This window comes from Penicillium cinerascens (assembly GCF_028974065.1).
Source record: "Penicillium cinerascens strain IBT 15544 chromosome Unknown contig_5_segment0_segment0, whole genome shotgun sequence".
Classification (NCBI taxonomy): Eukaryota; Fungi; Ascomycota; class Eurotiomycetes; order Eurotiales; family Aspergillaceae; genus Penicillium; species Penicillium cinerascens.
In genome coordinates this window covers 877,928-901,582 of record NW_026695294.1, presented here as the reverse complement: position 1 = coordinate 901,582, position 23,655 = coordinate 877,928, and the positions used below count along the sequence as shown (strand labels likewise).

At 51.2% G+C, this 23,655-nt stretch overlaps 12 protein-coding genes across 12 annotated transcripts; 8 read left to right on the top strand and 4 right to left on the bottom strand.

The window, feature by feature from the left end:
* Positions 1 to 522: 522 nt before the first annotated feature.
* On the bottom strand, positions 523 to 2,617 carry N7498_004783 (CLPTM1 family protein; the record flags this gene model as incomplete). Its single annotated transcript, XM_058451845.1, has 5 exons — positions 523 to 650; positions 698 to 848; positions 905 to 1,390; positions 1,455 to 2,510; positions 2,576 to 2,617. The coding sequence occupies 5 exons, from the start codon at positions 2,615 to 2,617 to the stop codon at positions 523 to 525; spliced, it is 1,863 nt and encodes a 620-aa protein (XP_058308383.1).
* Positions 2,618 to 2,883: 266 nt separating this feature from the next.
* N7498_004782 (short chain dehydrogenase/reductase family protein) lies at positions 2,884 to 4,311 on the top strand (the record flags this gene model as incomplete). The annotated part of the gene is made up of 5 exons (XM_058451844.1): positions 2,884 to 3,158; positions 3,264 to 3,349; positions 3,414 to 3,578; positions 3,633 to 3,703; positions 3,760 to 4,311. The coding sequence occupies 5 exons, from the start codon at positions 2,884 to 2,886 to the stop codon at positions 4,309 to 4,311; spliced, it is 1,149 nt and encodes a 382-aa protein (XP_058308382.1).
* Positions 4,312 to 4,476: 165 nt separating this feature from the next.
* Positions 4,477 to 6,640, bottom strand: N7498_004781 (uncharacterized protein; the record flags this gene model as incomplete). Its single annotated transcript, XM_058451843.1, has 4 exons — positions 4,477 to 5,733; positions 5,791 to 6,270; positions 6,344 to 6,536; positions 6,597 to 6,640. The coding sequence occupies 4 exons, from the start codon at positions 6,638 to 6,640 to the stop codon at positions 4,477 to 4,479; spliced, it is 1,974 nt and encodes a 657-aa protein (XP_058308381.1).
* A 77-nt stretch (positions 6,641 to 6,717) lies between these two features.
* Positions 6,718 to 7,584, top strand: N7498_004780 (SNAP receptor SEC22; the record flags this gene model as incomplete). Its single annotated transcript, XM_058451842.1, has 4 exons — positions 6,718 to 6,843; positions 6,900 to 7,009; positions 7,064 to 7,469; positions 7,522 to 7,584. The coding sequence occupies 4 exons, from the start codon at positions 6,718 to 6,720 to the stop codon at positions 7,582 to 7,584; spliced, it is 705 nt and encodes a 234-aa protein (XP_058308380.1).
* A 257-nt stretch (positions 7,585 to 7,841) lies between these two features.
* Positions 7,842 to 8,938, bottom strand: N7498_004779 (Elongator subunit IKI1; the record flags this gene model as incomplete). Its single annotated transcript, XM_058451841.1, has 3 exons — positions 7,842 to 8,476; positions 8,530 to 8,686; positions 8,750 to 8,938. The coding sequence occupies 3 exons, from the start codon at positions 8,936 to 8,938 to the stop codon at positions 7,842 to 7,844; spliced, it is 981 nt and encodes a 326-aa protein (XP_058308379.1).
* Positions 8,939 to 10,988: 2,050 nt separating this feature from the next.
* N7498_004778 (uncharacterized protein) lies at positions 10,989 to 11,684 on the top strand (the record flags this gene model as incomplete). Its single annotated transcript, XM_058451840.1, has 1 exon — positions 10,989 to 11,684. The coding sequence occupies one exon, from the start codon at positions 10,989 to 10,991 to the stop codon at positions 11,682 to 11,684; it is 696 nt and encodes a 231-aa protein (XP_058308378.1).
* Positions 11,685 to 12,769: 1,085 nt separating this feature from the next.
* N7498_004777 (SDR family oxidoreductase) lies at positions 12,770 to 13,677 on the top strand (the record flags this gene model as incomplete). The annotated part of the gene is made up of 2 exons (XM_058451839.1): positions 12,770 to 13,053; positions 13,110 to 13,677. The coding sequence occupies 2 exons, from the start codon at positions 12,770 to 12,772 to the stop codon at positions 13,675 to 13,677; spliced, it is 852 nt and encodes a 283-aa protein (XP_058308377.1).
* A 417-nt stretch (positions 13,678 to 14,094) lies between these two features.
* On the top strand, positions 14,095 to 14,883 carry N7498_004776 (SNUT3/LISCH7 family protein; the record flags this gene model as incomplete). The annotated part of the gene is made up of 2 exons (XM_058451838.1): positions 14,095 to 14,401; positions 14,468 to 14,883. The coding sequence occupies 2 exons, from the start codon at positions 14,095 to 14,097 to the stop codon at positions 14,881 to 14,883; spliced, it is 723 nt and encodes a 240-aa protein (XP_058308376.1).
* A 414-nt stretch (positions 14,884 to 15,297) lies between these two features.
* Positions 15,298 to 16,576, top strand: N7498_004775 (FAD-dependent oxidoreductase; the record flags this gene model as incomplete). Its single annotated transcript, XM_058451837.1, has 2 exons — positions 15,298 to 15,337; positions 15,399 to 16,576. 2 exons carry the CDS (start codon positions 15,298 to 15,300, stop codon positions 16,574 to 16,576), a joined length of 1,218 nt encoding a protein of 405 aa, XP_058308375.1.
* Positions 16,577 to 16,773: 197 nt separating this feature from the next.
* On the top strand, positions 16,774 to 19,406 carry cwh41 (mannosyl-oligosaccharide glucosidase; the record flags this gene model as incomplete). Its single annotated transcript, XM_058451836.1, has 4 exons — positions 16,774 to 17,020; positions 17,080 to 18,145; positions 18,199 to 19,108; positions 19,158 to 19,406. The coding sequence occupies 4 exons, from the start codon at positions 16,774 to 16,776 to the stop codon at positions 19,404 to 19,406; spliced, it is 2,472 nt and encodes an 823-aa protein (XP_058308374.1).
* Positions 19,407 to 19,531: 125 nt separating this feature from the next.
* On the bottom strand, positions 19,532 to 20,363 carry N7498_004773 (MMtag domain-containing protein; the record flags this gene model as incomplete). The annotated part of the gene is made up of 2 exons (XM_058451835.1): positions 19,532 to 20,267; positions 20,326 to 20,363. The coding sequence occupies 2 exons, from the start codon at positions 20,361 to 20,363 to the stop codon at positions 19,532 to 19,534; spliced, it is 774 nt and encodes a 257-aa protein (XP_058308373.1).
* A 303-nt stretch (positions 20,364 to 20,666) lies between these two features.
* Positions 20,667 to 23,216, top strand: N7498_004772 (uncharacterized protein; the record flags this gene model as incomplete). Its single annotated transcript, XM_058451834.1, has 5 exons — positions 20,667 to 20,783; positions 20,850 to 20,857; positions 20,913 to 20,961; positions 21,013 to 22,309; positions 22,396 to 23,216. 5 exons carry the CDS (start codon positions 20,667 to 20,669, stop codon positions 23,214 to 23,216), a joined length of 2,292 nt encoding a protein of 763 aa, XP_058308372.1.
* Between the last annotated feature and the right edge of the window lie 439 nt (positions 23,217 to 23,655).

Below are 23,655 nucleotides of genomic sequence, written 5' to 3'. Positions count from 1 at the left end.
TCTCGGCGCGCGCACGCGCAGTCGCGAGACGTACACCACTTCTGTAAGCTGCGCGTACCGGGCGCAAAAGCGAAAGATCTCTTAAAGTAGATGTACACAGCTGAATGAAAAGCTCATGAGCTTGTGCTAAGGTGCGATTGCGGGGAGCATAGAAAGCAGGGCGCGGGCGCGAACCGCGGCGGATCGGCTTAAACCTAACACGGCAGTCAACACGGGCCCGCAACAAAACTGAAAGTTTGAAACAACATTCAACTCTTAAGGCTGAAAAGCCGTTACAACTCAATACACTCTAGTAGCTCATTTTGCATGTCTACAAAGGAGATGATAGAAACAATATTTTCCGGGAATCCTTAAATTCAATTAAATAGCGTCTTCCAGCACCCGTACGATAGAACGAAGGTGTGGATGCTGGTAAGTCGCGATATGTCTAATCCAAGAAAGCTCGAAGCGAGCCCAGATGTGCACGGCATGATCACCCACAGTGGGCAAGTAGTAATGCCAGGATGTGCGGAGAACCATCCACTACTTTCTCTTGCGAGTGGAAGCCTTGTCGGAGTTGTCCTTGCCAGAAGTCTTAGCAGCAGTCTCCTGCGTCTTTTCGCCTTCAACGGCAGGCGTCTCTTCTTCCTTCTCCTCATCGCTGTCACCCCCTGGCCGAACTCGTTGACACGCTTGAAGTCAACCTTGTACTTCCAACTCTGGTATAGCCAGATAAAGAAGATGACGTCGTCACGAAGGGTAGCGAGGCGGTGCAACCAAGGCATCTTGACAGTGAACGCGAAGAGATCGTCGATGAAAGTGTTAAGGAACTTGTATGCCATCGCTTTGCCGGGCATGTGGGCGACAGACTATAAACTTGTTAGCATATCGTTTCTGAGATCCATGGCTTCATGGTATGACTAACCTTCAAGCGGTAGTTGATATACAAGCTGGGAACCATCATGAGAAATCCGTAGGCGTAAACACTGCCGACGAGAGTCTGGATGATATAAGAGTACCACGACTTGTGAGTGTTGTACATCAAGCTGTATCCAGCATATGCGAGGAGCAGCGGCACCGCAACGACATAAAGGTAGCGGAACGCAATCTCATCATACTCCTTGGTCTGCTGCTCAGTCTCGGAAAGCTTGTGTTTGTCCTCGAAGACAATGACATAGGGCAGGAACCAGAAGAAGGAGCCCGCAGGGGGACGACGCAGGCGGACGTCAACCGTCTTGGTAATCTTCCAGAACTCCAGGAGAATACCGAAGCCCTGACTGGCAAGAATCATCCATGAAGTGTTGTCGCTGTTGTCCATGAGATAGAGGAAGATGATAAGTTGCATGAAGACGTTTGCCATGATTGTGCGGACTGAGGTACCGACGACGTCCTTCTTCTTACGCCAGTGGGACTGGGAAAGTGGTTGTGTTAGCTTGCTGGTCAACATGAATATGTTCGCCAATGTGGGCACTTACGATATCGCTCTTGAATGCCAGGGTCTCGAAGATCATGTGCAAAATGGTGACCACACCAGTGGTACCGAGGAGGTAAATGTTGGTGTCCAACAGAATCTCCTTGACCATTTCCCACTCGTTGCCATCACCACCACCAGGAACAGGTCCACCATACGCAGCCTGGCGAGAGCTATGCTTAGAGCCTTCGTCGACGCTGGTAAGGATGCTGAACTTCCAGTTTGCCATGTTGTTGAGGGTAATGCGCAGGGGCACGGTCTCAACAGTGGAGTTGAGTTCCGTCATGTGAGTCTTCAGCTGCCAGAAAGTGTTCAGGAACGCGATTGGATAGTACCAGCCATTCTTTCCGGTGATATCACGGGCACCAGTACGTTCCAGCTGGACATACTGACGAACCGCAGGGTGCAACTGGCTAAACCGTTGAGAACCAGAGTCTGGGATCATGGAAAGAGTGAAGTTGGGGTGGTAGTAGGAAGCAGTCCACACTTTCGGGGTGTTATCCTCTTCCTCCTCCTCTCCCTCGGAAGTGGCCAAGAGGTTCTTGAGCTTCTTGGCCTTCTTTTTGGGAAGATACTGATTCAGAGGGCGCAGGAAGTGCACGGCGTCCGCGGTGTTGTAGTCCTTGGCAGCCGGGTCGAGCTGGTGTCCAGTACGAGCGAGGAAGAAGTGCGCAAACAGAGTTCCATTGTTCTGGACCTGCTTCGGAACCTTGATGGTGGTGTCGATTTCACGGGTGTCGCTGTAATTGCCGATGGTGAAGTTCTTCTCCTGCAGCACGAGAACGCTGTCCGATGACTTGAACGAGGGAACCACGATTGAGGGAGAAACATAGATGCTGATATCGACGGAGGTGTCAGACGGCCAGATAGGAGCGATGAGTTCCGGGATGGGGCTGTAATCGGCCACTTCGCTGGGGTGGGGACGATCCGCGAAGGTAGGCATGCCACCCGGCGCAGAGCTTGGAGAGGCATCCTTCTTGCTGAAGAATTGGGTCATCACAAATTGCATAATCAGGAAGATTCCGAGGCCCTGGAGGGCGCCCTTGAAGCCAGAGCCAGACTAGAGAGACAATCATTAGCAAACTGATCACAACAAAAACCCCTCCGCGAGTGTGGGATACGTACTCTGGCCTCTGGCTCCTGTCTGCGTTGCCTCTGTTCAGGCATGATGCGAATATTGGTGGCGACAAGGAAAAGAAGAGAAACGTGGCCAGCGCGGCCGAAGGTGTTAGCTCTTGGTCCAGGCCGCTTGGGCTAACGTTACTTTGGGGGGGGACGGCCTTGGCATTTCCGTCCCTCCAACTCCGCAATCGCAATCGCAATCATAATCGCCGAGCTATCTATTCTCCAGCTACGGGCTTCCTAACTGTCGCCGGCGCCTTTTGATCGCGCAATGGGTATCGCATTTACGTGTTGGCGCTGATCCCGACCCAATGGATAACGACCCTTCCCCCGATTCCCGCTCGCAGTTCCCGTCGCATACCGAACCGAGAGTATGGCTCATCACAGCTGGAGATTCGCCCATTGGCATCTCGGTTGCTCGGCAGGTCCTGGCGCATGGTGACTATGCACTGCTGGGGCTAGCGCACTCGGTTATGGAGCATGACGAGCGCCGCCGGAATGGGTTCAACGCTTTTCTCGCGGAGATCGAGGAACACCGTGACGAGGGATGGAATCAACGGATGAAGGCTGTTCCTTTGGATATCCGGTGCGCGCGTCCCTTTTTTATGCCGATTTCGGCATCAAATGATGTTCAATTGGGCTAGCCGGGTATACAATCAGAACCAGGAGCTAATTGACTTCTGCAACACAGGATGATGGGCGAATGTCAAGCAGTGGTTGCTGAGGCAGTTGCGGTGTTTGGCCGGGTGGATATTCTCCTATGCTGCACGAGCCAAAGTAAATAAATCCGAGCGAAGACGTTCGTCATGGCAGATGTGCAGGTTATTAACATGTTGTATAGCTCTGGTCGGAACCGTCGAAGAGCTATCAGCTTCGCAACAAACCCTGAATCTCGTCCGCGACCAATTCGAGGTCAATTACTTCGGACCTCTGAACATCATCAAAGCCGCGTTGCCCCATATGCGACGAGAAAGCTCCGGTCATATAATGATAATATCTGGAATCAGTAAGACCCTACGACTGGCCCACCATGCATAGCAGAATAGCTAACTTACCACAGCGGCACACATCGGCACGCCCGGACTGGGAATGTACTGCGCAGCTGGTTGGGCCCTCGAAGGCTTCTGTGACGTGAGCCATCCTTCCAATCAATCAGCAACGTTGCTCCAACTAACCAAATACACCAGAGCCTGGCATACGAAATCGCACCCTTCAACATCAAACTCACCATCTTCCAATGCAGCATCGAAATTGGCATTCTCACCAACCTAGTCACCAGCGTCCCGCCCATATTCCCGGCCTACTCACCGGCAAACAACCACGCGCCACTTTTCCGCGGTATACTAAATCGCCTCTTGCCCCGACTCCCCGATGCTGCATCTGAGGGCATATCCATCGCAAACCAGCCAAAGAGCCAACAGGACAATTCTCGCGTCAGCTCGATCGAGAACGGCCCGTTCTCCGCTCCAGAGATTGTCTCCATGCACCCACCACTAAGTTCCGCGCACCTCGAAGTCCTGGTGTCGGAAACAGTATACGCTATTACTTCGATTGGAGGCCATGGAAACCCGCCTTCGCGGCATATCGTTGGGCAAGAGGGAGTTGCGAGCGTGAAAGAAAAGTTGAAGACCGTTAGCGAAGAACTAGAGGATTTCATTCAGGCTAGTTTCGCTGTTGATGTGGCCGCAAACACTGATCCTGTGCCGCCTATGAGCGGTTTGAACGACAGGCCTTTTTGAGTACGAATGGCATACGCTACAATAATATTTTTATCTGGTCAAAAGCCTTTATCAGAGCTTCTATGCTTCTTTGATTCCTTTGTTGACCCGAAATCCAGCCAGAGTGCAGCAACGCCAGCATTAGATGCACCCTGGAAAAACAGATAGGCTAAATGCCAAAAGTTTCTATCCCTCCCATTCCGGGTCCAGGTCCTGGTCCTTTGAATTCCACTTTTGCTTTTGCTTGTAATACCAGGTTTGTCTCACTTCAAAGAGACTGCCCATGTCCTGGTTCTTTCGGTAGCAGCGGATCTCTTTCCATGCGTTTGCAGAACGTGCGCCTTCTTTGGGTCGGCCGTCGATTTGGAGGAGATTGGACACCAGGTTCCTAGGAGTCTTGATTCCGGTGATGATAACCTCATTGGGTCCGTAGGGGATAAGGTGAAGTGGAGGTTTGGGATTGGGTTGGGATTGGGTTTGAGATTGGGGTTCAAGCTCAGATTCAAGTGACAGATCCTCCGGTGCCTCGGATAGAGGAGAGCTTGGTAGATCAGTCTGATCGCCTTCTATCTTTTTGTTTGCAAACTCCTCCCGTGCATTGGGCTCGTTCGAAGAATTGGGCGTAGTATCGTTGGCGTTTTCCCATCGTATTGATTTTTCCACTGGCTCCATTCTATAGGGACGGGTGTTGATTTGTTCTGTTTCCGTGAGCTTTGTAAACACCGTGGCTTCGGTGGCTTCAGGCTTTGGCTGGCTTGAACTTTCAATTTCAGGTTCAGCTTTAGGTTCCAATTCAGCTTGTGGCTGGGCTTTAGCTTCTGGTTCGGGCTCGGGGACGGGCTGTATCGGGTGCTTGCGCGGCCGACCTCGCTTCCGCTTCGCAGGAGGCTGCGGTGCAGGCAAAGGTATGGTTCGTTTGGCACCCTCACCTGCTAATCTCGAGTTGTGCCTTGGGCTGACAATCAAGACCTGCACAGTGGTCTTGCTGCCTCGGGGCGAGTCATTCGGGGTAGCGATCGGCATCTGTGGCCTATTTTCGCCATTTTCCTTCATCTCAATATCTTCAGTGGGCACACTTGTAGTTGAAGGCCTCTCGTTCGAGATAGATTTTGGGTCCTGCGGGCCGTTGCCATTATTCTCCGGGTCTTGCGTTGTCATAGATTGGACTGTCTCATCTGGAACAGTAACCGACTCCTGTAGACTTGTCACATTATTTTCATCCGCTTTAGTGGTCATCTGCTGCGGAGCTGGTTCGGCACTTTCGTGGCCGTTGGACACTTCCATAATGTCTGTTTTGACATCTTCCTTGGCGTCTGTGAGCTGGTCCGATTCCCTCATCTCCTGAGCGAAACCTTCTTGGACTTCACCGTGGACACTGGTGAGGAGAGTACGTGGTCCAGTAGCAACCACGAATGACAGCAAAGAGCCGTTGATCTCGTGAACCTTCGCCAGTTAGCAATCCGTACCATCAGATGGTCGATGTTTTAAACGCTTTCATACCCGAGCTTCCTTGTCGATAACCATTCGAGTTTCTCCCTTCCCAAAGACAAAGGTGAATCTCCAGACATCACCAGGCAGAATGACACCAGCCTCGACGAGCACGCGCAACTGAATGCGACCATGTTCTCCAGCAGCGGCCGCCATATCCATCTTCTGCTTCTGTCCCCAGAATTGCTCAAACTCCCTCTCTTTGAAAGAGTCAAAGTCGCCATTCTCGCGCTCGCGCCTAGCATTTTCAGCCTGGCGCAGCCATTCTGGATCGTAGCGGCCGTTCTCAAGATCGGCTTGGAACACACGGAGGGCCTCCCGCCAATTCGTGGAGTATCGAATAAATGATTGTGGGAGTGGTGGGATTCGGTAGCTTGGATCTTCCTGTGATAGATCCGCGTCCGGGTGGATATCTGCGGGAAGGAGAGCTAGGATCTCACGCTTCTCGTCTTCTTCGAGGAAGTTCCAGGCTTCGGGTTTGGATAGGAGCTTCTAAAGTGGTGCGCGAATAACTACGTTAGCTGTATTTCTTTCAGCTGGAGGTCAGAGACGCTTAAGAGCATACCACGAGGTCCTCATTAATGAGTACCGACTTGTCGCTAGTCAACAGCTTCTCCTCGCTCCACTTCCCGCGGGCCGCAGCTTTTCTGGGAGTTCTCTTGGCTGGAGAAGCCTTCTCGTCGGATATTGGAGGCGACATTGCAGGGCCCATAGCTTCAGGTTTCTCTGCTACATTGGCAGAGCGAGTAGGAGGCCGTCTAAAGCATCGTTAGGGAGGAACAAGACAGTTATCAACAATCACGATCGACGCAACTGACCCGCGGCGCTTTCTGCCGCATGCGACCGCTTTCTGGCGGGCCATTCTGGCCGATTGAGCGCGATGTTTCTGGGCAAAACAATAGCAATTCAGCGCTTTCCCGCAATCCAAGAGTCATCAGGATGGTCAGGTCAACCCAAATCGCACGGCTTGATGGTGAGGAAGTCTTTATGGAAGAAGAAGTGACACGGTTGCTAACTCAGGAGCAAACAGGCCTTATGCTAGCAGCCTCGGTCGACGATGAGCAGGTGAGAGAAAGAACTGAAGTCGATGGAGATAAAGATAAGCTGACGAGAGGATTCAGGCTGAGTCTGAGCTGGCTGAGATCAAGAGTCAAGCCAAGATGATCTTCCGTCGACTGAATCGCAATGCTGCGCCGCAAGCCAGCATCGAATCGGGCCAATACAATCTCCAGTGAGTGAATACAGTGAGAAGAGCCAAAGGGTGGCATTACTGATATAATGGTAGCTACATGATCAAGGACGAAATCTGCTTCCTCTGCATTTGCGACCGCTCCTACCCCCGCAAGCTCGCATTCACTTATCTCGATGATCTGGCTTCTGAATTCACCACCACCTACTCCTCCTCGCAATACCTCTCTCCCACCCTCCGCCCATATGCCTTTGTCGAGTTCGATACCTTTATTCAGCGCACAAAGAAGCTGTACCAAGATAGCCGTGCCTCGGGGAACCTGGACAAGTTGAATGACGAGCTCCGTGATGTCACCAAGGTCATGACCAAGAATATCGAGGACCTTCTTTACCGTGGAGACAGCTTGGAACGCATGGGCGAGCTGTCTGGCCGTCTGCGGGAGGACAGCAAGAAATATCGTCGGGCAGCAGTGCGCATCAACTGGGAATTGTTGATGAAACAGGTAAGATGATTTGACCCATAACCTTGAGATGGAGATGCTGATAATGTCGCAGTACGGGCCTTTCGCCGGCGTTGGTCTCTTCGTGCTCCTCCTCCTTTGGTGGCGATTCTTCTGATCCACTCGACTCCCGATATCTGGCCGCGTTGATCCCCTTGTATGAATGTATGCATAGTTAATACCTCCTGGTGATTGCAGGATACAATCCACCAATCTAGAATGCAGAAACGTATGCAACCTGCACAATAGTCGAGATATTGTAGAGTCGGCTGTAGACAAGCCTAGATCTCGTCTTCCTCTTCGTCGAAATCGTCTTCCTCGCCCATGTCGTAGAGGATTCGCCCACCTTCGCCGGGACCATTGCCCTGCTGCGCATCAAAGTAGGGCAGGACGACCCCCCTCCCTTTCACGCCTTTGTCTCTCCGTGAGACCCAGCTCGAATGTTGACTTGGGTTCCTCGTCATCAGCATTCGTATCCGGCTCCATGGGCGGGTTGTAAAGGACATTATCATCCAAGAGAGTGACGACCTCTTTTACCTGTTGCGGCGAGAATCGCGAAGCAGGAGGGAGAATATACCACTCCAAAACGCCACGTCCACTCTTGCGTCTGTGCTCTAACTCGAGAACGATCCCCTCGGCGGCATTAGTGCCACGCAGTTTATCGAGCCGGCCAAGAAGAACGCCCTCTTGCTCTTCCTCGAGCCCGAAAACGGGTGCAACAAGGCTGCGGTCACGGGCGGCCTTCCGCGCCAGAATATGGGAGAACGAGTGGAGAGTAATCACACTAGTCGCGAGATACGTGAGCATAGACAGTGGCGATGGCGAGTAGGGGTTCTGCTGAGGGAGGCCGGGGACATCTTGGTGATAATTGACGACCAGCGATGAATCAGCCTTGGCTGTCGGGCTGGTCGGGGCTATGAGTGACCCGAGGAAAGAAGGCAAATGGAATCCAGCATCGACTCTCTTTGAGCTAATTAGAGGGTTGATGGCATCAATGATGATGAGGCGTCCTATGGGATTCGTGAGCATGAGCAAGCGTACGAGGAAGCGCAAAAATACTCACGTTTTGACGGGCCAGCTGATGCAGAGGATGGGTATACTGCTGCTACTTCTTTAACAATATCTGTCGGGCTCTTGCGGCAGGCAGACACGAAAGCATCGACTCCATCGGGTTGCTTCAGTGTTTCGAGTCCAATCAGAGTAACATGGACTTTGGAGAGCTGTGCAGCGAGTCAGTATAGCCACCCCAGCATCGAAGGGTCTTAAAATATTGCAATCGTGACCAACTGATCTACAGAGTTACATGAACTTGCCTTTGCGCGACGGATGTACTCCCTGATGAGGGGTGTGGCGGGCTGCTCCAACGAGTCCTGGAGGAGCGTGAGTGGCGAGGCCGTGTCTCGCAAACTCAGTAGTTTCGAGATCAAGAGCAAATTATGTGTCCGCCGATGAGACAAATTGACGGGGGCCATGGTGCTAGGATCTGGGGTGCGTGTGGTAGCAAAATAGTTGAAGTGGGGTCGAGGGGCGCCGCTGCAAAAATTTCGCGGTCGAATTTACAGTTGAGGCTCGACGGGTCGGCCCGTGGACTGCATTGCTGCGGATTTTCGCGATGTTTGCATTGGCAATCCATTTTGATTGAAGGTTTATTTTGAAGTCAGCTGTGGCCCTTGGATCCGTGATGTGCTTGAAGCTTCATTGGCTGGTCTGCCATTATGGTATTCTTGGTAGATCCGAGTCTCATCACTATGGTTACAAAGTCCCGCTTTCTACGTTTGGTTTGAAAGATGATTTGCTTTGCGAGTACTATTTTGTCATGCTCAGGGCTCTATGAAGCATCATCTGGCGATTTTTTTGTAATGACCATTGTATGGGATGGTGGACTGCCGCTAACAATAGAATGAGGTCGTATGTGAAACCTGAATGAATAGAAGTTTTCGAAAGGCCTTTGTCAAGCAAATTGATGAGACTGACTTCTGTGAAGCGCAATCCCCTGAGCAACAGCCAGTTCTGTCTCGGCTCACTCTCTGTCACTCTTCTTTATTCTAGCCTCCGGTGACTATGGAAAGACCGCTGGGTATCTAACTTAGAGTAGGTTGGTAAGGACCTATCAAAGCACCTTATACAGCTTTGAGGGAGGGAAACATCAATGAGAACATTCCTTCTCAATCTCACGGCGCGGAACTAATTTAAATCTCCAAAGCGCCAATGAGAAAAATATGCTCACCACATAGCTTTGCTTTTCTTTCAATCTTTGGGGATTAAAATAGAACAAGAGGCCAAGGTTTTAGACATTCTGTCCCGCACACAAAGCTGTTCAAACAAGGCAAATCGTCGCATCCATCATACCTCCGAAGATTCTTAAGTTGCCTCGAGTCCTTCTTTTCGTAGTCCCACTGCCTGTACACTCCGCATTCTATCTCTTCGACCGCTACTCTCTCCAATCCTCAGACACTACCCCTTTGTTCATCATATCAAAATCCTCAGAGCAATAAATATGGCAACTTATTACTGTAACGTCTGGCTCTCATGCAATGACAACACGTTGTGCGATCTTGGTCTGCTCCAGAAAGTATTGGCCCTTGTCAAAAGCCACCAGGGTACCATTATGACCTCGCCCGCGCGCGGTAGTAACCGACATTGTCTAGTAATTTCGCTCAACATTGCGGCCCCTATTTCAGGGCCTATCACTGGCGGTATTGCGGATAGTTTGTTTAAAATGGCAGAGGAGAAGACGGAGCAGTGGATCGTGGACTTCCGCCACACTGGAAATCTTCCTTTCTGTCGCTGGCATCTCTTCCATTCCACCGATTAAGTAAGTATTGGAAGATTCGCCGACTCAGGCATTAAGAGAACAGATTTTCTGGGAATGTTGTCTTCCTGTCTTGTTATCTGTTTATCTTTTGGTCCTTTTGGATCTCTCGTTCCGTTGGTTTTTTTTCCTATTTATGTTTCAACTTACTTTCTCGAGGCTTTGTAAGGATCCTGGTGTCTTTTATAAGCTTAAGAACGTTTTTGACTTTATGAATATCACACGTCTCATATCGTAAACTTTTTAGTTGAATCCATGCTCGGTAGACTGGAATATATTTTCTGTCTAAGAACATCCAGCTCATCCGCAAAACTTGTTTATCGGATGTCGATTGTGATAAGTGATAAGCGAGCAGAGCAAATTAGAAGATAATGCACGGTTGTCACAGTAGTTTTCGAATTCAGGTTGACCTCTCACTCTTTAGTGCGTTGATGACGGGAAGTTGGAGACGCTGCATAGTTACGTAAAACTCTCATCCACTCCTACCTCGATCCCCGTTTATGGCAATTGACCTTATGAAAATTCAAAGATCTAAAAAGCTCGATTTTGATGATATGGCATGTCGCAGATCGCTGAGCCCCTCCACAGCCACCCATACGTCATTACTCCGCCCAGCAGACTAGGGTATAAAGATGGTTGAGCATACCGCATATTGCCCGTATCTCTTTCAGCGGGCAAGCCCTGGAAGAAATCAAACCGAGTTCTTCATCATGACTACTCTGGAAAAACCAAAGTTTACGGACTCCGAGGGAGCGTTGTCGGACATAGATCGGGGTAGCAATCATCAGCACCCCTGTATTTCCCTCCCGATCGCCTTTAAAATTTACTGCGATAAAAGTCGCGTCTCACATTCGGTCTTCTACATCAGTCGGCAGAAGTCCGATCGCCTCAACGCCATCTCAGTTGGGTATACTGGATGGTTTCACGCAAAGGTCGCCTTACACGAAGGGCCATCAGTCGACTCGTCTATTTTAGGCAGTTCAGTCCTCAAAGGCAAGATAATCGACGTTTCTCTGCCCAGCGGCGACGTCCAGATGATTGGCAAGTCTGCTCTTGGGTCGGCTTTCACCTTTAGTCTACCTATTGGTGTCCGCGGCACCACGGAAACCTTCGAATGGCGCCGCTCTCGTGGGCAAGAGGTTAAGAACTTGGGCGGCCGGGGCTCTGGGTGGGAGCTTGTTCGCTTGAATGGTCCGTATTCAGAAGCTGAAGAGGTCGTCGCTGTTTACACGGTTGATCTTATGTCACCGAAGCTTTCTGGACGCTTCGAGTTCACCGGCACTGGGGCAACGAAGGAGCTGGGTAGGGAATGGGCGATCATTACGGTCGTAACCGCATTGAGCCTGGGGCAGAAGAAGCGGGACTCCAATATGGCGGCAATGGGTGTTATTGCGGCCGTCGGTTAATGATGTTAATTTTGTGATCATCTCTTTTTGTCTTTTCTCGAGAATATGATGCATTACGTGAGACTTAAGCTTAGTTTCATCATGAGCTAGCACCTCCAGCCGTATAAAGCTACACATGTAGGGAGACGTATCAGTATAACTCGGTGTCTATAGACAAAAAACAAAACAATGGCGCAACCACGTCCGCTAAGCGCCTTTTCTTGCCTAACCTTTGACTGCTTTGGCACCCTCGTCGACTGGCAGGGTGGCATCTACACGGCGCTTTCCCCTCTAACCCGCCAATTGCCCCCTTCGCATCGGTTGAGTCATTGTTGGTGCAAATACGCCGTTTCCAGGTCCGGTAACTCCATGAAGCTAGGATATGCCTTGTCATCCACCCGATACTCCACATCTGGCGTTTACACTGTTCAAATGATATGTGACCATGAATGACTTCCAACCGTTCATGGGTAATGGTGCGATACAAAGGCACTCATTGATTTTCAGTCCAATAACAATTATTGATTGATGTATGATATTGGTTTTCGACTAGAATTCGCATTCATGCGCTATGTTGTGGGATACGAAGTCTTGATATCAAAGCCTTATATTACATTCGTCATGATAGAACTATCATGATTTCAAAAGGCCAGAGGCTGAAAGCTAGAAATTTAAACTTTCTTTAGTGATTCCCTCGTATAGCTTTTGATAGTCTTTCTTTAAAGGAGGTTTGGCTTTCTACCTGTCAGCCTCTCGGAATTATAGTTGCAGTTAAGCCAGACTTTGGCCTACCGGAGATAGGGGATTGGTACTAACACCGCCCCTTTTACCAGAACTCAGATAAGTAGGGCCCTACTGAGATCTCAGTGGGGTGCGTAGATCAGTGTTCAGTAGGGTGTCGCCCCTTTTTGCTCATGACTGCAATCAGGTAAAAGGGGCGGTGTTAGGATAAATCCACCGGAGATAAAGACGTCATCTCGTTTACTACTTAGGTTCCGCAGCTCCCGACCCGTCAACAGGGGCCTACTTAAACTCGAAGTATATTAAAGAAGAAAAGAAGATCACAATTTCGCGAATTGATTACCAACTTTCCACAAAGCAGCAGCATGGCACCACGGGTGTGGCTCATCACTGGCTGCTCGTCCGGCTTTGGAGACGCATTTGCTCGTGAGCTTCTGGGGAGAGGCGAGAAGGTCATCGCAACAGCACGAAATATTCAAAGCATCGCAGCATTAGCCGATGCGGGAGCACAGACGTTCGCACTGGATGTCACTGCACCTGTGGATGAAATAAATGGGTTTGTGCAGGGAGCGCTCGGGGTCTATGGTCGAATTGATGTCCTGCTGAGCAATGCCGGTTTTGTTCACACAGGAGGGGTAGAAGAAACGAAGTAAGTAATTTCGGCAGTTGAATTCGCAATTTTGATACTAAGCTAGGTCTCGGAAGGATTGAGGAAGACGAGAGTGTTTTCAGGACGAATGTCTTTGGGCCTTTGAACCTTGCTCGCGCAGTTCTTCCATCCATGCGTTCCCACCGATCGGGAAGTATAGTGTTCGTTTCCTCAATGGCTGCTTGGGTTGGCTCTGCAGCACTGGGGACCTATGCTGCATCTAAAGCAGCATTATCAATATATGCGGAAGCACTTCGGGATGAAGTTGCAGAATTTGGAATTCAAGTCAGCGCCCTTGAGCCCGGAGCCTTCCGCTCAGATCTTCTTGGCTCAAAGAACATGAAAGGGCCTTCTCGTCGCATCAAGGACTATGAAGGATCCAAAATTCGTACAAAAGAATCTCAGATTGGACAACTTGACCAGACTCAACCTGGGGATGTGCACAAGGGGGCAAAGGTGATGGTGGATATTATCCTTGGAACTGGGGTTGCTCAAGGGAAGAATCTTCCAGGAAGACTCATTATTGGAAGTGATGCATATGAATTGATCAAGTCTGTATGTGAGAACCATGCTGAAATATTTGACCACTGGAAATCTATCATAACCCAGACAGACCACCAGTGAGGCTAGATTGTGCTTCAGTCAATTTTGGTTATTCGCAGAGCAGTGTTAGTCTCTGTGAAGTTGGCACAAATGAGACGCCCAATCAATAGTAAAAACCACCAAAAAAAATAAAATCATCTTTGTATCATCTTTGTCTACCAGCCCAAAGCGGCGGTGGCACCGGGCAATATCAAACTGCGCGAAAGGTCTTTTCTGATCGCCGTAATAAACTTCTCTTCCAGCAGCGCTGGCCGGTTCCCCGTTGCGACAACTTGATACCCCCTCGGCTTAATTTCGGCTGGCAATGCGCTATTGCATTCCTCTCTAATTCATCGGACATTTTTCATTTCCGACATAAGTGAACGAACCCATTCCCTTCATCTCACCTCAGCACATCCTACCACTCGCGCGAAGCAGCTTTCGCCTTGGGCAATCGCCATGGCGGAACCTCCAGCCAAACGCGCTCGGCGTGTCGACAGTAGCGCAATGTGGGATATGAATGATTCAAATGCTCGCTCTGCGGAGCCAGAGTCGGATCTCGACCGCAGACGCCCACCACCTCCCAGAGACGACCGACGCGACGCCCCCCGTGACGATCGTCGATACCGCTCGCGCTCCCGCGATCGGAAAGATATAAAGCAAGAAAGGAGCTGGTCTCGAGATCCTCGTGACAATGACCGAGACCGGAGGGACCGAGACGGTCGTGGGGGCAGGGACAGCAGAGGACGTGGTCATGACAGGCGAGGTAAGCTACAAGCCACGGCAATCCTTGGACAAAGAATAGCATCTCTGACCATAATTAAATCTACAGGGTACCCACCTAAAGGCGAGAAACTTCGCGACCGCTCACGTTCGCGATCTCCCGCGCGTAACGGCACCAAGATTTCCCGATCACGATCACCACCCTCGCGAGGATACAAAGGAGATCGCCGCTCTGAGCGCAGAGATCCTCGAGCCCGAGACGACGGGCGAGGCGCCAATGGCGCGTCGGGTCCTGGTCACTACAAGCAAGAGATGGATGTGGACTTCAAGGAAGATGCGGACGAAGACGAGATGGACGAGATGATGCGGAGAAGCATGGGATTCAGCAGATTCCGAACCACCAAGAACTCCAAGGTGCCTGGAAACGATATCTACGGTGTACGGAAGGAGAAGAAGAGCGAGTACCGCCAGTACATGAACCGCACGGGTGGTTTCAACAGACCACTCAGTCCGTCGCGGTCCTAATTCTCTAACCTCTCTTGGGTTACTCCGCTACTCATTTCTGTTTTCCAAGGTCGGAGGGAGATTTACTTTTTTAAACTGCTTTTTATTCCCAGCACAACTTGCATTCGTGGAGCATGGTATCCCGGTTTTTTGAAGATCAAAATTTTACGGCAAAGTCTGTTATTTTATTGCCACATGTTCATTGATAGCCTGAGAAATCTAGACATATGCTATTTTACTCCGGAACTCATTTCAGGAACCTGTAGATATCTTCTTGTAGCTGATGTAAAGAGCCGCGCATGACTGGGCATACCCCAACGGAAGTGACGTAGCCTGCTTTTGACCAACACCGGTTCTCCCAGTTGCTCTTTTCAACACTCCCCCAACGTGGCTTCATTACGATCACTAGCTCCCAAGATTGCGCCGATAAGAAAGATGTCGGCCGCAGGAGATCGCCGTGAAATTGTTGTTATTGGTAAGCGCAGACCGTTTGCGATTTTGATACCCCACGCCACCATACTAACCAGCTTCCATAGGTGGTGGAATCATTGGATGCTGCTCAGCATACTATCTTACAAGACACCCCTTTTTCGACCCATCCCGCCATAATATCACTATTCTCGAAGCCTCCGACATTGCAGGCCGGGCATCAGGCAAGGCGGGCGGACTTCTCGCGCAATGGGCTTATCCAAGCAACATCGTGGACCTTAGCTTTGCTCTGCACGCAGAACTTGCAAAGGAACACGATGGAAAGAACCGGTGGGGTTACAGAGAGACCAACTGTGGCCAGGTCGTCGTCAAAGGCCGCGCCATGACCGAGAAGACCGAAAAGAAAGAGAGCGGAGAATCGCTGCAGAAGCGTAGTGCGGCTGCGGTTTCGAAGCTGAAGTCTGCTAGAATCCCGCAGGATCTGGATTGGATTGAGCCCGACCTTATTCGAGCCTACGAGAGCATGAGCGGGCCCGGTGAGACTGCCCAAGTCCACCCGTATCTCTTTACTACATCGATGGCCAAGCTGGCTCAAGAAAAAGGTGCGGAGATCATTTTGGGGCAGGTTACAGATATCGCTCGTCCTAATGGCCAGGTTGAGTCGGTTACGTACACCGATAAAGCCTCGGGTGAATCGCGCACCATTCCTGCTACCGATGTGATCGTTGCTGCCGGTCCATGGACCCGGGCTGTTCTCCCCGAAGCACCGATTTCTGCTATGCGTGCCCACAGCGTTATAATTAAACCGACAATACCAGTCAGTGCATATGCTTTGTTCACGAACATCGAGATTCCAGCCAATTTCGACCCCGCGAAGAAGTCACGGGCGACAGTGGCCGCGCCGGAGATCTACGCGCGCCCCGACGACACTGTTTATGCATGCGGTGAAGGAGACAAAGAGGTCCCGTTACCCAAGACATCTGCCGAAGTCGAGGTAGATCCCGAGCGTATTCAGGATATCATTGATCAGGTGGGCAGTGTCTCGGATAGGCTGCGTGATGGCCAAGTGACCACCCGACAGGCTTGCTATCTCCCCAACTGCACTGGTCCTGGAGGTCCCCTAGTGGGCCTGACACATGATAAGGGACTCTATCTTGCTTCTGGCCACACCTGCTGGGGCATTCAGAACGGCCCTGGGACTGGAAAGCTCATGAGCGAATTTGTGTTTGATGGCAAGGCCAAGAGTGCGAAGATTGGATCACTGGATCCACGCACACAGCTGTAAATTTAAAATAAATATACAAGAGATCATACATTAGCATGTACGTTGCACAAGGTTGCAATTTCGTGTATAGTTTGACCTGACGCCGCTCGGGCGGAATCCCAAGCGGGGAGCTCGGGCCACGTAATTGCGGAGAGAACAGCAAGCTCCGCTCTGGACTTTGAAACTCTCCAATGTCGACAATTGAGTGATGCGAAGCAATGATGCATCATCTCAGGATCTCCGTTCTACTTACATCGCTTCTGTATGCGATTGGGATCTTTGCAAGCCAGGATCCCTACGATGCATCCATCTTGATTAAAGAGGCCGCGCGCGCTAATAACGAGTCGCTGCTATGGGGCCCCTACAAGCCCAACCTCTACTTCGGCGTGCGCCCTCGCATCGCTAACAGCTTGTCTGCTGGCTTGATGTGGGCGAAGGTTGATGATTTCGCGACCGCACAGCAAAGTATGCTCCGATTCCCCCGAGTCCTCGAATTAGGATAGTTGCTGATATTGGGGTTAAAGACTTTAGGCACACCTGCGAACAGAATGAAGGCATGGCTGGATATGGCTGGGACGAATACGACGTTCGGAAGGGTGGACACCAGACTATTCATGATGCCGGGAACACACTGGACCTGACGATCGATTTTATCAAGGTACCTGGGGGCCAGCATGGTGGTAGTTGGGGCTTCCGGGTGAAGGGTACCCCTCGCGAAGACGGTAGCCCTGACCAGCCGATCTCGATGATCTTCTATACAACGCTTGAGGGTCTGGGCCAGCTGGGTGTTGACCCTAAGACTGTGTCGGAAGACGCGCCCGTCGAGGGTGATGTGCGATTCACGGGTTACTCTTCTGAACTCGGGGATTTCTCCATTGATGTCACCGACGGTCCGGACAGCAATGAGTACTTCAAACATGATCACCCGAGTTATGATGAAAAGCCATTGGGCCACGGTATTGTGTCTAGTGCGATGATGGCGCAGCAGCAACTTTGGCAGGCCAAGGGAATCCTGTTCACCCAGATGAAGGGCGAAGTTGACAACACTATCAAGGAATTTGGAACTGATGACCCGCCGCCGCCGGCACAGCTGTTCACCATTAAGCACGCGCCCGGCGATGGCAATGTCCACATTGTTCAGAAGGTCTTCACGGGTGCTTTTGAGTTTGATGTGCTCTTCTCTTCTGGCTCCGCTCCCAAGCCGATGACCTCGGAGACACTGACCAAGGAGCTAGAAGCTTCCTCCTTGTCTTTCTCTGAGCGATTCAAGCAGGTCCTGGCACCCCAGGCTCCATTTGATTCTACAAAGTACTTGGAGTTCTCCAAGGCCATGCTTTCAAACCTGATTGGTGGCATTGGTTTCTTCCATGGTGATGATGTCGTGGACCGGTCTGCTTCTCCCGCATACGAGGAGGAGAACGAAGGTTTCTGGGAAGAGACAGCCGAGGCTCGAGCTGCGGCTAAGCCAGTCATTGGATCCCCCAAGGATCTTTTCACCTGCGTTCCTTCACGGCCATTCTTCCCGAGAGGCTTCCTCTGGGATGAGGGTTTCCACCTGATGCCCGTGATGGAATACGACTCTGACCTTGCGTATGTTCCCAAACACTCTCTTTTATAGGTCTTTTGAATACTAATTCTTCTAGACTCGAAATTATCAAGAGCTGGTTCCATCTGATGGACGAAGATGGCTGGATTGCTCGCGAGCAAATTCTCGGAATGGAAGCTCGCAGCAAAGTGCCACCCGAGTTCACCGTTCAGTACCCGCACTACGCCAACCCACCTACCCTGTTTATGGCATTGGAAGCTTTCGTGGATAAAGCGAAGAGCAACAAGAGCACGCAGTTCGAATCCCTGGACAACAATGATGTGGCCGAGAGCCTTCGTACTGCTACCCTGCGGAACCCTGAACTCTCCGAAGCATACCTCCGTTCGTTCTACCCACTTATGAAGAGACACTATTTCTGGTATCGGAACACCCAACGTGGCGACATTAAGTCGTACGATCGCGAAGCATTCTCTACCAAGGAAGGCTACCGCTGGCGTGGACGCTCAGTCCAGCACATTTTGACATCCGGTATCGATGACTACCCTAGAGCCCAGCCGCCGCACCCCGGCGAGCTGCATGTTGATCTTATTAGCTGGATGGGCATGATGAGCCGCGCTATGCGTCGTATTGCGCAGTATCTGGGCGAGGAAGAAGATATGGAGGAGTTTGCCTACTACGAAACTGCCATTATGCGCAACATTGATGACCTGCACTGGAGCGAGAAGGAGCAGACATTCTGCGATGCTACGATCGATGAGTTCGAGGAAAGCGTCCATGTTTGTCACAAGGGATACATCTCCCTCTTCCCCTTCCTGACCGGCTTGCTTGGACCTGACAGCCCGAGGCTCAAGCCCGTGCTGGACCTGATCAATGACCCCGAGGAGCTGTGGAGTGACTACGGAATTCGAAGTCTGAGTAAGAAGGACGAGTACTACGGCACTGAGGAGAACTACTGGAGAAGCCCCGTTTGGATGAACATCAACTATTTGGTGTTAAAAAACCTTTATGTAAGTTTGTCCAGCTATTTCTCGTTTCTCAAGCTAACTTTCTCTTTAGGACACCGCAATTGTTCCCGGTCCACACCAGGAACAGGCCCGTGAAATGTACTCCAAGCTGCGCAAGAATTTGGTCGAAAACGTGTTCCGGGAATGGAAGAAAACCGGCTTCGCTTGGGAACAGTACAACCCCGATTCGGGCAACGGGCAGCGGACGCAGCACTTTACCGGCTGGACCAGTATGGTTGTGAACATGATGTCCATGCCGGACCTGCCTAAGGGGGCTAGCACTGGTCACGACGAGCTGTAGGTTAGGTTGAATGTAAATTAGACAGTCGCATAGATTTGAAGCGATGGTGTTTGTGTGTGTTTGTGTGCAAATTAATCACGCGTTTAAGCAAGAATGCTTCGTAGGTTCATATCAACGGTCGTAATTCAATGCCGGCGGTCGTGGTCTTCTCGGTCTCTGCGACGTTCAGGATCTCGCCGGCGCTCACTTGGTGAGTCGGTGCGGTCGGGCCGACGATGACTGCGTTCGCCACCTCGGCGGTCGTCGTGCCTCCGCTTGTCGTCTCTGCGCTCGTTGTTCCCCTTGTCCATAGAAGGTCGCCACTCGTCGGGGTCACGCGATTTAGATCGTCTCCGTCGGTGATCTCGGTCCCGTGAGCGGTGGTGGTGGCTTCGGTGATGGCGGTCCCTGTCCCGATCCCGATCATCATCATGTCGGCGATGCCTGCTCTCTCTATCCCGGCCTCGGTCGTCACTGCGATCCTGTCTCTCTCGGCGAGGACTGCGACTACGATCACGCCCGTGCCTCCGGCTTGAGCGCCCATCCCTCTTCGTATCCTTAGCACTCGAAATGTCCTCATCCGCTTTCGTTGTGTCCTTGACTCCCAAGGGAATCAGGTTGGCATTTGTCTCCGCCTTTGCAGGGAGAGGTAGGCCTAGGGCGATGGCCATGGCTTCTTCTTCGGCATCCTTGACTCGCTGGATCTCTTCGCGCTGCTTGAGAGCTTGCGCCTCTGCGTCATCTTCGTCGCCTTTGGCGTACCACGAGAGATCCTTTCCTTGCTGCCATCGTCCTACCGGGGCCATCAGCGAGTGGCCGAGATAGTTCTCGCGATGGGACGAGTCCTTGACGTCGGACCATTTGAACTCCGTGCGGCCACCACTAAGAAAAAACGTCAGTCAATATGATTCAGGACGAGATATGAAAACAGGAGACTCACCGGCTGCCTTCTTTGCGTACGCCAGCGACAAGATCCATGCTGAGGTGAAGCCGAAATGCGTCAAAGATGAAGGCCGGCGATAAAGCACGGAAGGCGGTGAAGGGGTGCATTTCATCGAGAGCTCCACATCCCCGCCGTCACCGATAATGTCTCTCCGTGTCTTAGTCTGATGATGTCCTCATATGCTGCGTTTTTGTTTTGTCCTGCTTCGATGCGGTCCCCGGCAATGAAAATAATAACTTCGCCTCCTTCCCTTTTCCCCTTCGCCCACTCCTAACACCGGTAGCCGAACTCCTACTCTACTTTGTCCCCATCTAGCGACAAGCTACCCTAGCTTGAGGATGGAGTCGGAAAGTGACGAGAGCGAATTGTTTTCTCCTGATCTTCCTGGTATTGATTACTGCGCTCCCCTTCGGCCCCAGATTCAAGCTCTCCATGTGGAAACAGTGAAAGACAGAGTGAGTTCATCTGTTCATGGGTTATCCCAAATATCTCACGCGAGCATCTTGAACTAATCTTGACAGTTCCCTGCGTATGTGACACGTGAACCAACAGTATAAATAGGACCTTGCTGATTATTTCTTAAGAAACAAAGACTTCCACCGACCGCGCGTCGCGACATGGAGGTCCAATCTGGTGGGAGACCTTGAGGCTCCGCTTGTATGTATCTAGCTGACCAGTCTTCAGGCGGCTGCTTCGCAGAGGCGCAATCTGCTTTTTGTGGCATCCGGAAGCGACATCAATGTCTGGGTGCCGTCGGGTCCCTTTGCACTGTTAGGATCTCAACCAGAAATGATTATCAACCCTGTAATGAAGTCGCCATCTGCAGATGGCTATATCGACCGATCCAATCCGCACACAATCAATGCGATCCTTGTGGATGACCTAGGGCGCGACGAGATTCTCCTGTTGGTCACAGATTCCGGCAATGTATGCGGCTACCACGTGGAGGTGATCTACTCAGCCCTGGCCCGTTGCAAGGAAGAGAAACTTGAACGGCCCTTTGATGGAACTCAAGTGAGCCCCTTTTTCACAGAAGATGTAGGCATGAGTGCCTGGGGTCTAGCTACTCACAAGTTCGCCCGCCTGATTGCCGTCAGCTCCAACACAGGCCAGATTACAGTGTATGCATTCGCACTGGTGGACGCTGCTATGAATGAAGACAAAAAACCACAATCCTCTCAACCCCAAATTTCTCAAGATCGCGGCCTGTTATCAGACCAGACCTGGGTCTCTATCAACAACCGAAAACAGTTGCGAGCGCTTCGGGAGCTTATGCCCCACAACCACCGATCCCGCAACTTGCGGTTGACCTATAGAGGTCATTTCGATAATATTCCTTGTGTTTCATTTGCCAACTTCGACCTTGATGCTAATGGCATATGGATGGTGAGCACCGACATTAGTAATAGGGTTATTATATGGCGGTTGTGGGACGACTTATGGCCCTCTCGAGTGTACTCTCCCGGTGACCCCTCGAATAATCCACCGCAGAGAGGCTGGGCAGTGCTACCTCTGGACCCACGAATATTCAAACATCACAAGCGGAGAGTTGAAGCATGTGGATGCCAACCAATGACGGAGGAAGTTGCATCACGGACATTACTAGATGTGTCGAAAGCAATCGAAGAAGTCACTGATGCGACCCAGCTCGTTGAGGGAACATACAATCTGCCTGAGCCTGTCATAAACGACTGTCTCCCGGATGATCTCGTCTTCTCCGAAGAGTGCATACTTGAGAACCGATCTCGCTCATCTACTGGCGTGGGACAAGGTTCTCTACGAGCCTCTACTAACTCTTCGGCTGGTTCAGAGTACGCAAACTCTTGGTTCAGTCCAACTTCAAGGACACGCTCGGTAAACCCTCTGGTCAGCCTCTTCGAAGAAGAAAACCCGCACTTCCGGGTTACTCCATACGTGTTCCCGGGCTTCGGGAGGAATTTGGTGACCACTTTCGACGGCCTACACAACAAGCCTGTGCATCGTAAGATCTTACTTGCGGCCCATTTCCAAAAAATACTTGAGGGCCATTTCAGAGGGGGAAAATAAGCTGACACTCGAATACCGTAGCTCAGTTCCCTGACTTCTTCCCCGTCATCCACTTTTCCGAGCGCACCATCAGCCTTGCTCCTTACCCGATGGACTCCGAATATCACCTGATTTGCAGGAACGCCCTATTCCAGGCATTCCGGTCTTTCGACATCAGTATCCACTTTGATCGTTTCAACATGGTGAAATCCATTCCCGAGCTCGGACTTGTCGTGGCAGCCTCTCAGAAAGGCCGCGTAGCCATCATCTCACTCACCTGGCAAGAAGAGGTCGGCTTCAGCTTCCGACTGGATTGGATCGTCCCCTTTTTCACTCAAGAGCAGAAAAACGAACGTCCCGAAGTCCCCCTCCTTGGCCTCGCCGTCAGCCCCGTGCCGGGCTTCGAGATCCCGCAAGACGTCCCTCATATCCCCCGGGGCGTCGACCCTGACGACTGGCTCGAATTCAACTACCGTATCCTCGACCAAGACGAAAGTAACGACTCATCCTCTCACTTTTCATCCAGACCATCTAGCCCCAATCAGAATCCAACTACTCACTCTGCAGCCGCCCCATCTGCAGATTTCAATCCGTTCGGGAACCCATTCGGGGACTCCGACAGCCCCTCTGACTCTGACAAGTCCGAACCTGGCACCATGTCCGACAAAATGTCAGAGGAAGAGGGCCCCAAAACTCATACGCTCCCGGAACTCCACGCAGAGGCCTTCCGCGCCTACCGGCCCCAAGAGGACTGGCACGGCTGGCATCCGTCACGCCATTACAGGCTGCTCTTATTGTTCTGTGACCACACAGTAATGAGCTACGAGTTCTGGCACGACTGGAAGGCCAAAGAGACAGCGTAAATTTTGGAGCGGGCCCGAGAAATCAATATGAGTGTCCGCATGCGGGCATGCGATCTAGGGCTTCGTGCCGTGTTGAAACGCCAGAGCCTTGTATGAATATTGCATTTGCCTATGTAGGTAATTTGTGTTATGATTAGAGCACCAAGTTTCGAGATCTGGATTGAGCATTTAATCATTCCAGTCATCGAAAATGGAAATGCCTTCAAAGAATATGAGCCACGACAGCTCTTGGCTTTGACCAAGTAGGAAGAGAATGCGTCCAACAAGCCGTCTTTTCGTCTTTGCCGCTAATCATTAGATTTCTTTAACTTGGTCGCTGCCTCGTCAACCATGCAAATCAAGACAGGGACGTTCCAGAAAAGAAGTCAGTGTAGGGAGTGTTTTAGATGGAAGTCCATACTACATACAGAGCTCCTTTATCGGGACAAAAGCGCGTCGT